The sequence below is a fragment of the Capsicum annuum genome, chromosome 2, assembly GCF_002878395.1.
Source record: "Capsicum annuum cultivar UCD-10X-F1 chromosome 2, UCD10Xv1.1, whole genome shotgun sequence".
NCBI classification, from domain to species: domain Eukaryota; kingdom Viridiplantae; phylum Streptophyta; class Magnoliopsida; order Solanales; family Solanaceae; genus Capsicum; species Capsicum annuum.
Genome location: NC_061112.1, coordinates 133,008,796 through 133,020,205, shown reverse-complemented (window position 1 = coordinate 133,020,205; position 11,410 = coordinate 133,008,796). Strand labels below are relative to the sequence as shown.

At 34.4% G+C, this 11,410-nt stretch overlaps 2 protein-coding genes across 2 annotated transcripts; both read left to right on the top strand.

The window, feature by feature from the left end:
• The first annotated feature begins 240 nt into the window (after positions 1–240).
• LOC107859534 (protein HEAT-STRESS-ASSOCIATED 32) lies at positions 241–4,514 on the top strand. The gene is made up of 5 exons (XM_016704578.2): positions 241–627; positions 2,122–2,313; positions 2,401–2,611; positions 3,821–4,044; positions 4,131–4,514. Exons 1-5 carry the CDS (start codon positions 505–507, stop codon positions 4,239–4,241), a joined length of 861 nt encoding a protein of 286 aa, XP_016560064.1. The 5' UTR covers positions 241–504; the 3' UTR covers positions 4,242–4,514.
• Positions 4,515–8,668: 4,154 nt separating this feature from the next.
• LOC107859533 lies at positions 8,669–10,518 on the top strand. The gene is made up of 2 exons (XM_016704577.2): positions 8,669–9,616; positions 9,822–10,518. The coding sequence occupies exons 1-2, from the start codon at positions 8,980–8,982 to the stop codon at positions 10,445–10,447; spliced, it is 1,263 nt and encodes a 420-aa protein (XP_016560063.1). The 5' UTR covers positions 8,669–8,979; the 3' UTR covers positions 10,448–10,518.
• The last annotated feature ends 892 nt before the right edge of the window (positions 10,519–11,410 follow it).

Sequence of the window (11,410 nt, the reverse complement as noted above, 5' to 3'; positions counted from 1 at the left end):
TTTAAATAAGAAGATAAATTTTGTGTAAAGTTTATGAAATAAGTGAAGACTTTGTAAAGTTTATAAAATTACCCTTTTAAAGCTTTTTAGTTATCTTTTCAGAGGATCCACAAAATACAAAATGAAAATGGTATGATTAAATATTAGTTACTAAACAAAGAAAGATATATTATTTTTGGGAGGATAAAAAGGGAAATAGCCCCACCGTATTAATTAAACAATAGAAAGTTTTAAATAAGAAGATAAATTTTCATTAGCTTACTGAAAAAAAAGCAGTGTCTCATACGTGTCAAAAAGGAAGAAACTAGAAAACTCTTTTCCTGTATCTGCCCATAACCGAAACAGCTAGTGTTGGTTCTAGAAACCGCTGAAACCTTCTTCTAATCACAATTGAAATTCAATATTTTCAAATTGAATCCCGTCGTTCTTCTGAGCGTTTGCATCTCTCTCTCTTTTTTCTCCACTGTGTGTGTGCGTGTGTGAAGGAGGAGGAGGAATCAAAAGATGGCAGCATACAGGTGGAAGAGTTTCAATGATGATGGAGATCGTCCTGAAAAACCTCGTCGTTATGGCGTTACAGAAATGAAGAGTCCCCACTATTCCCTTTTCTCCAGAGGCCTTATTGAGGTAATCCTTCTTTTTTTTTTTTCTCTTTGGTTGTCTGGGTGGTTTAATTTTGATACTTAAGCTTAATTTATTGAACGTTGTTACGTTTATTAAGATCACTGTATAAAATTGAGCTGAGGTTTGTAAATATGAAATGTTGTTGAGCGTCAAGGAATTGACGCTGCTGTTAGATTGTCTAGCTAGCTTTTGTTTATGCCATGAAATTTGATCCTATTTTGAAAATCTATCTTCAAATATTTTCAAGTTCCCCTGATTTTGGGACTTACACTCACAAAACTTCAAATTTTTGTCAAGTATACTAGAATGTATGTCCAAACACAATTTAGAAAATCAAATTAGTTCTCAAATTTTCAAATACAAAACATATGGCCAAACGGGAATCACTTCATTCAAAAAGCTCAAGTTAATATGTCTATGCACCGATTGAACATTGTACATCTAGCTGGTCCATGTTTTCCGAGGAGACCATGTTGCAATGTGTGAACCGTCCAATTAAAAAATTCTAAGTACTCAGAGATATGATGCTTTTATTTCTTTCAAGTCTACAATAACTGGGAATTATCATGCTTTCTAGTTTTATTTGATGGTCATTTCAGGGCTGGGTTCATGATCCACCTCTGTGATCTTGCACTTTTGGATTACCTGTACTTTAATGACTTGGAATTCAAAATTCTGATTGCTGCTAGCTGTCGGGGGTAAATTGTATAATCAATAGGGGAAGGGGCCAGTGGCAGCAAACACAATTGAAATTGAAATAAGTACTATGAAGAACACAGAGTAAATAGGGAGAAAAAGAGAGGTTGCGAGATTTTAGTATTTCCTGAAGGATTGTGTTCTCAATTGTTTCAGAGCTTCCTTGCAATAGAAAAGTACAGTATTCTATCTAAAAAGAATGCTTTAGCGGCAGTACCAAATAGTAAGTAAGCTGTATAGCAGTTTCTGAGAGTAACTTGATAGCAGATTGCTTGGTTTTTCAGTCAAGGAAGGTCTAAAAAGGGCAGCCCGGTGTATTTTATGCTGTCAAGGAATGTCTGAATTCTTTATATGAAGGAGGTTTGGATCTTTCAAAACTCATGTCCTATTGGAGCCTCAAAAGACAGAGATGAGTTTTGTGGGTGAGATCTTGGCCAATTATCTGTATAGCAGTTCTCCAGTTTGTTTTGTGGATATGTTGTGAGCCATACACGCAGAGATCGTGGCTTGGGGCCTACAGATTCATGCGTCCTAATTCCTGGTGTGACCAAGGGTGGTTCGGGAACTTATGTATGGTCGTGGAGTAAGTTGCAAGATGAATTCTGAAATAAATAAGGGTGTTGGGCTTTTCTAATATAGCAGTTGGTTGGGGCATGACAGTTAAGCCTGTGGCAAGGATGCGTTATTTTTTACCGTTGCACTTGCAATGCTAAAAGGACTTTTGTTTGTGTTCAAAATTCCGTGCTAGTTTCTGTTCTTATGGTTCGAATTTATCGAATTTTTTCATTTTCTGGTTTATAGGATGTTTTTGAGAGTATGGGTCAGTTTGTTGATGGGCTGAAATTATGTGATGGATCTCACACTTTGGTGCCAAAGACTTACCTTAAAGAAGTGACTGATATAGCACATAAACACAATGTTTATGTAAGTTCTGGTGATTGGGCAGATCAAATGCTTCGCCAAGGTCCTTCTGCTTTTAAAGAATATATAGAGGTATGAGGAAGTGAATATGGTTTCAGTGTTTCCTTTCTAATTGATTTTTGAATCTTGGTAATAACACATTACTTGTTGTAATCTCAGGAATGTAAGCAATTGGGGTTTGATACAATTGAGCTTGATGTTGCATCACTTGGTCTACCTGAGGAGACCCTCTTGAGATATGTGCGGCTGATTAAGAGCGGTGGGCTCAGAGCTAAGCCTCAGTTCTCTGTTAAGTTTAATAAGTCTGATATAGCCTTCACAGGCGACAGAGCTTTTGGGGCTTATGTGATTCCTCCACCTCAAACCTCTGGTATGCTAGTACTTCTGGTTTAAATTTATTTTTCAATTTCTCTTTTACATTCTCTTAGAGAGCTGCACTGTCACCACTGTAAGCTATATCTGTGGATTCTTTTCTCTCCATTATTTTTTCCTAAAAGAAGACTAATGTCACACATAGATAATAGATGAAACAATAAAACAGAGGATGCATCAGGAGATGCGTTCATCAACGAAATATTAATTTCTTCAGACCATTTAGTTTAAATTTCCAAACATTTTTTTTTAAATGTTATTTGTAGACTACTAGGGAAAAGTATCTTTTAGTTCATTCATACCTCTTTGGGTACAAACATACACGAATCCACATACATTGTATAATAAGTTGCATATGAACACCTTAACACTAAAGATCCCGGCTAAAGTTGCAAGTATTTAGATGTATAGCTGTATTTCTGTAACTAGCATTTCTTCATCAATGACTGTTTTGCATCTCATGGAATTTTGGTTAGTAGGTATTTTAAATAGGTGCAAGCTATGTTGCATGGTGTTGAGGTGTCAAAATTGCTTGAACTTGAAACTAAGGATATTACTGTAGCAAATCAAATTGATTCTTGGCACCGACAGCTGATATTCTAGCATTTTTGTTTTAATTGGGCCACTCTCCTGATTGCTAATTAATATGTAAATATGTTTCATTTCTATTACTTATTTTATGTATCTTACTTATTCTCGAATTAATATGTGAATAGTAATTTGATGGACTTCCGAAGCTTTTAGGAGTTCATAGTAGACTTTATCTGAAGTGTGGACTACATAGTTAGAACTCGTAGCTTCTTAATCATCTCTTCTAAATAATCAGCTTTAGGGTGTAGTTATTGAGCTATTTCTCATTGTTGATCCACTTTGTTTTCTGTTTTGTCTATTCCTGGGAATAGCACATCCATCTCTATGTTAACAAATGTTTAAGAGAGACAAAGTGACGTCTGCAAAAACCTTCTCTGAATATTTTAGATGCCTGATCTTGAAAGACCAATGCATGTTTTCTCAAAAGGTTGTTTGGGTAGCTGGATCATGTGTAAAATTATACAATGCCCAGATCACCATAGTAGATTGAAAGAAGAGAACATAACATGCTCTCCTATGAGGAACCTTTTGTAATGTCTGGCGTGCCATAGAAGTTGAAGAGTGAAATGCATAACAGTTTCTGTTGCATGCTTCATGCTGTTTTGTCTCTCTGCAGAGATGGTTGAAGATGTGGATCTTTTAGTGAGAAGGGCAGAGAGATGCTTAGAAGCTGGGGCAGACATGATAATGATCAATGCTGATGATTTGTGTAGGCAGGCTGATTTACTCAGATCAGATATGGTTGCGAAGATTGTGGGCCGTCTTGGACTTGAGAAAACTATGTTTGAGGCATCAAATCCTAAAATCTCTGAGTGGTTTGTTAAACGTTATGGTCCAAAGGTACTAAGCTTCTCCAAGCAAATCTCTCTAAAAACTACATTGCACAATATGGCGGTTCAATTATTTCATTATGCTAATCTTTTCAGGTTAATCTTTTCGTGGATCACTCGCAAGTGATGGATCTGGAATGCCTTAGAGGACGTAACCTGGGTCAAAATAACGCATCTGTACTTGGCAGGTCATATTTTCTGCTCTGATTTTGTGGTGTCCATAGAGAAAAATGTTCACATTGCATGTAGCCAACAACTTATCTCTGTAATGCTTTGCTGGTCATGTTCAGATCGTGTTTGAACTTTAAATGGGAAAAAAAATGTATTTCATGTATGTACTATAATAATTTCAGTCTTTTCAGAGTCTGCTCTCTTTTTGCTTGAAGTTCAGGTGGGTGTAAAGATGCTGTTTTATGTTCTAGTGCCTAAATGGCTGCCCGGTCACAAATCTTTGAAAGATTGAGGATCTATGCTTTTGTAGATTGTACTTTGTACCATTCCACCAAAGTATTTGTTTGTTAATGGTTAGTGTATGCAGAGGTATTAAAGCATTGTAGTAACATTACGAGTAACTAGAGCTATCTCATTTAGAATTGATAGTTTGGCATCCTGTATTTGTGGTGAGATATCAAAGAGAATGGACCATTTATGCCCCGTCCGTCCTTGTTTGTATTACTATCTGATCTCATGTGTTGGAATCTAGGCCACTTAGCATGTGCATAGTCAGTTATTTTAACCACTTGTTGAGCCTAGTGCTTTTGTATTTTATACATTTCGACTCGGGGGATAAATCTAACTGAATAGAGGTAGGCATAGTGGTGCTGTAAGTACTGTTGGTAACACTTCTTCGTTACGTTTGTTGACTCGGGAAATAGACCTATCATACGTCAAGAGAACTGCTAATGATTTATTTAGGACACATTATTTGTAAAAATTGGTTCAAATAAGTTTGCAAATGTAGGCAACCAGGGTGTGTGTCGGAAAGGAGGAAAGACTGGGAAGGAAATAATGAAGTCTAACCAACATAGAGGATGGTTGTCAATGCCAATGGCCATGTGACATTTCTCTATTTCCAGCGTATCACTATTCTGTGTGCTATCTATGATGTGTTGACTTCCTCTAAAAATTTGGTTGCTCAGTGAGGTATATGGGGATGACGTGCTGATTTATTAAGTTTCAAAATTACCTCCATCCCCATCAATAAAGCAACTTTCTTTTGAAACAGTGTAAAAAGAAAAATTAGTAATTCTTCACAAAGTTATATACTCGTATTATGCCTTGGCGGAATCCATAACATAGAGATCAGGTGTACATCAGCAATGCCACTTTTCCTTTCTAACTTTTCTGTCATCTTAGACAAGTGTGCGTCAAAAGAAGAAAACGGTAAATACTTGCTCACAGCGGAAGTTTAAAAAACTTGGGTCTTTGAGAATCTATGAACACCAGGTGGTAAATTAAGCTCACATTTACAATAGGTAAAGATGGAGGTGAGAGTAGGGCTGAGAATATTTTGGTTCAAATTGGAAAAATTGAAAAATCAAATCAATTTTGATTTCAGTTTTTTGATTTTTCAGATTAATTTTGGTTTTAAATTTTAGAAATTCGGTTATAGTAAATTTTTACCCCTTTTTTAGAAGAAAGATTATATATATGTCCAATCTCTAGTGGTGGTGGAACCAACCAAGATGTATGTCGTCCGATCAGATCTCAGACTCTTTCTACTAAGAACCTAACAGAACTTTTTCAAATGTGGGAAACCACTTGTGTAGGTCGGGGGTAAAAAAGTCCAAATAAGTGATTTTAACCCTTATAAAAAAAAATGGATTCTTGAACCCCTTTCACCATGTCACGTCGAGGTACTACAGAAAAAAAAAAGAGAAAAATCCGATCAAAGAAAATTTTAATCGCTCAACCAACCTGTTCCACAAATAAATAAAATAAAATAGGGCGTCTAAACGTTTTAACTTTCAAATGATTCAGTTCATACCGTTTTAACATTTCTTGCATATAACGTATTTCTGGTCTTGTATGTGACATATAGACCAGGAGGGTAACATTTGTTTTGTTCTTTTTCTCCCACTAGTAACAATACGTAGGGCAAACTGTTCAAGCACAATTTTTTTAATGCATTTGACAAAAACCAAGTGAATGAGAGTATGCACAAATTTAGTAAAGCTATTTTTGTCATAAAGACCATTAAAAGAATGGATGTTGGGAGGAATTGATGACAGGGGATTTCATCTCAAATGGTAGATAGAAATTGAGTATAAATGGGACCCTGTAATTTATCACAGGTCACCATTTTAGATGAATTGGCATTTTGAAGCAAGGAGATGCTTTCAGTAATTTATTGTTCTACATGCACAAAGATAGAAGTAGGTCCCTTCAACCTGCAAATTTAGCACTATGTCCTAATCTTCCTTCTTCTTTTTAGTTATGACGGTAGATGCACCCAAAGAAGTAGAAGACCAAAGCTTTTAATGCTCATACTAGGAATTTTAAGTTTATGAGTTCTAAATTATAATATTGCTCGTTGAGTTCTAAAATTCTTAATGCAAACAGAGTTTGAATTAAAGCTATTGGATTTTGCTAGGTTCGTAAATTCAATGTTAGATCCGCCCATACTTTTACTACAGTTAAGAATAGGTGTACGTATGCAACTTATTTGGGATTGAACACAGTAGCTGTTGTTGATAATATAGACATATGGTTTGTGCATATGAACAAAAACGAATTCAAACTTTGAGTTTATAGTGTTGAAGTTTAATATGTACATATTTAAAAAGTTCAGTTACATTTTTATATAGTAACTAAATGTTTATCCTTATTTTATATTTACATCAAATAATTTAGCTTTGACAGTAAAAGTTTAAGTGAGAATATATATGAATTAATCAGGGTTAAACGATAAATATGTGTATAAAAGACAAATATCTAATATACATTGGTTTCGTAAACACCAGGTACAGTTTTGGCTACTGTAGCAGCATATTTGGACTTTTGCTCGTAATCAAATTGGTTTATGATTTCACTTTGTACCTTCACCCCTTAATTATATTTACTCTTGTGTAGCCTTTGTTGTATCGAATTTATCGTTTTCAATTTGCCTCTACAGACACATTGAGTAGAAATTCCAATTGATGGATGCTTTTAGATATTTAAAGCTAACTGCCATATGATAGCTCTTTATTACCTTCTGTTCTCATGTCTTTATACTCCCAGAATGATCTATTTTCTTTTTTAGTCTGTTTTAAAAAGAATGATCCTTCCTTTTTTGACAATACTTTTAATTCAACTTTCCACTTAACATGTTTAAAACGACAAGATTAAAAGATATTTTGGTACATTTGACATAACTTTAATTTAGATCCACAGGATTCAAAAGTTTCTTTATTTTCTTAAATTTTGTGTCAAGTTAAATTAGGTCAACGGAGGAAGTACTATTTTGATTTGTGTTGGGATCAAAATCAAAAGAGCCTGTTATGAAAATTTTTACAAATTTACTGAGGACCTATAAATCAAGAGTCAGATGACAAAAGAAAATATATTAAAGACGCATATTTTTTTTATAAATATGACTTGGTATATGAAAAACCAATCAGAATAATCTCTCTTCTAAATAAACTATTCAATGACTATATTATTTATGTTAATAGTGTTGTGATTTATAAAAGTTAAAAACTTCTCCTCCAAAAGAAATAGATATAGAAAAGTTTTTTTCACCAAAAAGAAAACGCACTTTTCGTATTAACACAAATTTAGGATAAATCTTAACGAGTCACCTCCAATTTTTTCTACCAAATAATTTAAATTTCTAAATTAAAATAATCTTTGTTCACACACAGACGTCACATGCCTCCTAACTCTGCATGGTCAATAACTAACAACTCATCGTATTTAATTGAGTTTTTGGACCAACGACCATCAATTAATTTAATTTTCTACTCAAATTTTACTCCATTTTTATATGACGAGATGCCTTAAATTTACATAATCGTACCAAAAATGTCATTTCACACCAGTCTACGAATTACTACTACAAGAGCAAAGAGTTCAAATCCTTTTATTTAACCAAAATTTAATATGACGTGACGTTTCCTTTCAAACTTACTCTAGTTTTTTAATTTGTTTGTATTACTTTACTTTTTAGTTTATTTTAATAAGAATGTATCTTTCTTTCCGATAACCTTTTAATTCTAACTTTACATGTGACTTGTTTAGGATCACTATATTAAAAGACATTTTGGTATATAACAGTATACAAATCAAACTAATAGTTTGAGTATTCCCCTTAAGATGTGTTTTCACTAAATTGTATTCTTAATTAAATAGTACAGTATTATGTTTTATATGATTTTTGGGTTACATCAAAATTCACCCATCTAAATAAAAATAAATTATGTAAAAAACATTTATTTAAAATTAAATATATAAATTAAAAACACCATATAATATGGACAGGGAGGGAGAAGTGTAAAATATTATTTTCTGCCTAGATATATGACCAATTGGTTTGGTATATTAATGGTCACGTTGTGGGATGATTCTATACGGCAGAGTTCCTCTTTCCCATTGAATAATATCGTTATCATTAATTAAACCAGCTATTAATTAATGACCATAACTTAGATGCTGATTTGTATAATGAATGTTAGAATATTAAACGTGTTATGATGGTTTTTCACTGCATGGAATTCTGAATAATAATGTATGTTCTGAAGAAGTTTTCATAAATCTACAGCATTTATTATAGTTACAAAAATATAGGACACAAATTTACACTTGCCTTTTCAAACTGGAAAATATATATGGTGGGAAGATTTTTTTTCCTTAACAAATTTTTCCCCTTCCTTATACCAAACACTTTTAAACTTTTGATTCAATGTATATTTTCAAGGTTTGTCTAATTTGAAGGTCAAAAGGAGGAGAGACAAAAAAAAAAAAAATGCCAGCAGTTTGGTTTGCTTTAAAGAAATCATTGCAGTGCAGATCAGAGGTAAAGGATGTGCATGATCCAAGAAGTGATGGGAGAAATTTAAGCAAGATATCGACGAAAAAGGCGACGACAGTTAGGTCAGGTTGTTCAAGGTCCATTGCAAATCTTAAAGATGTTATACATGGAAGTAAAAGGCATATGGAGAAGCCACCATTGCAAAGTCCAAGATCTATTGGAAGCAGTGAGCTTTTGAATCCAATTACACATGAAGTTGTATTGAGCAATTCAACTTGTGAACTCAAGATTACTAGTTGTAATTTCCAAGATGGTAATGGTAGTTGTAGGAATAGTGTTGAGAGTATTTCTGCTTTTATGGGTACTTTAAAACCAGGGACCCCTGGTCCTGGTGGACAACCTATTGGGTCATCAAGAAAATATAGAGGCTATGGCAGTAGCCCTATAAGGAAAGGGTCACCTGGGAGTTTATCAAGAAAAACAGGTGCTGGATTTGGGGGTATTGTTTCGAGGCCTAAGGCTTCTTCGGGCGCTGATTTCCATACCTTTTCTGCATTGACTTGTCATAAATGTGGTGAGCAATTTGTGAAGTGGGAAGCTGTTGAAGCACACCATCTCTCCAAACATGCTGGTAGGCACATCTATTTTGCTTTTTGTTAACGTTTAGTTATAGTACCTCTCTTTGGGTTCGCAATCACTCATCTGACTAATCTGGTGGATTCGAGGCAAATAGGCCTACTAGAGGGGACAGATTTTGTTCAAATTTTCTCTTGAATAATTTCGACAGTTTTGTTGTACATGTGTTGCCTTAAAGCATATTGTTGTGTGTTTTGCAGTGACAGAACTTGTTGAAGGGGATTCTTCAAGAAAAATTGTAGAGATAATATGCAGAACAAGCTGGTCAAAGCCTGAAAACAACTCAAATGGGATTGAGAGGATCTTGAAAGTACACAATATGCAGAAAGTACTAGCTCAATTCGAGGAATATCGTGAATTAGTAAAGATCAAGGCCAATAAACTCGCCAAGAAACACCCTCGTTGCTTAGCAGATGGGAACGAGCTATTAAGATTCTATGGCACGACAGTTGAGTGTTTTCTTGGCATCAATGGTTCTTCTAGCCTATGCACATCAGAAAAATGCAAAGTTTGCAAGATTCTAAGGCATGGATTCTCAATCAAGAAGGAAATCAATGGTGGGGTTGGTGTTTTTACAGCCTCCACAAGTGGAAGAGCACTAGAATCTATTGAGGAAAATATGTCATCTTGGAGAAAGGCTCTAATAGTATGCAGAGTTATTGCTGGTAGAGTGCATAGACCATTGGAAAATGTTCAAGAATTGATTGGTCAATCAGGGTTTGATTCATTGGCTGGCAAAGTTGGAGTCTACTCAAACATTGAAGAACTCTATTTGCTCAATCCTAAAGCTTTGCTTCCTTGCTTTGTGGTGATTTGCAAATCATAAAAATACATTGTGCATCAGCCATTCTCTCATGTAGATCAATTGAAGTCCTTGATATTTAGTTGATTCCTTCATTCCCCTTTTTTGGGTAGTCTTTCTTTTTTTTTTTTTTTTTTTGGCTAGTATTAGAGAAGCGTTCTGCTTGTAACAAGTGTACATTTATTCTTTTGGATTGAGGTATATGGGTGTTTCAATCTTAGTAGTTTCTTGGTGATTTCAACCTGCTACTTTTTAGTATAATGTTCTTGGATCTACTCTGACATTTGACCACAAAAACTCGCACAACTAGTCTTGGCCATCAGAACAAAGAATAAGAGGAAACTTTTCCTAGTGTAAGAGGAATGTCCTAAATACCATCGAGAAATATGGTGGTATGAATGAGATCTAGACCCTCTATATTACTCTAGATTGGTGAAACTTTTGATAGGGAGCACTTGTTAAATATTTGCCCATGTTATAAGGTGTTTATGCAAAGCCATATAAATTTTGTTGTAGTTGAGTGATTTAACGAGGTGAGAGCATATGTTATTAACCGTAGTTTGGTGCTAAAGGTATATGTACACACGTCATACATCGATCTATAAACTTGATGTAGATATCGGGTATGAATAATTGAAGCATTTTTTCTTTATAGACCCTACATTGAATTAGTCGAGCCAACAAATACGAAATATTTCATGGTTGACTATTGAATTAAAAAATCTAAGTCCTCAACCTTCTACCTGCGTCCTGCCGTGAGATGAGGGCAAATCGTACTGTTGCCACTTTGGAAAGAATCCATAAATAAAATATGTTACTCCTATGGGATAATAGCACTTTTGACCCCCTAAAATTAGAAATTTTATTTTAGTTCTTATAATATTTAGCTATGTATTCTGAATCTTTAATTAATTGAAGTGTGAACTTTTGATCCTTCTACTTGCAACTCTTTACAATTTACTGAATAATCAATTGGTACACTATTTA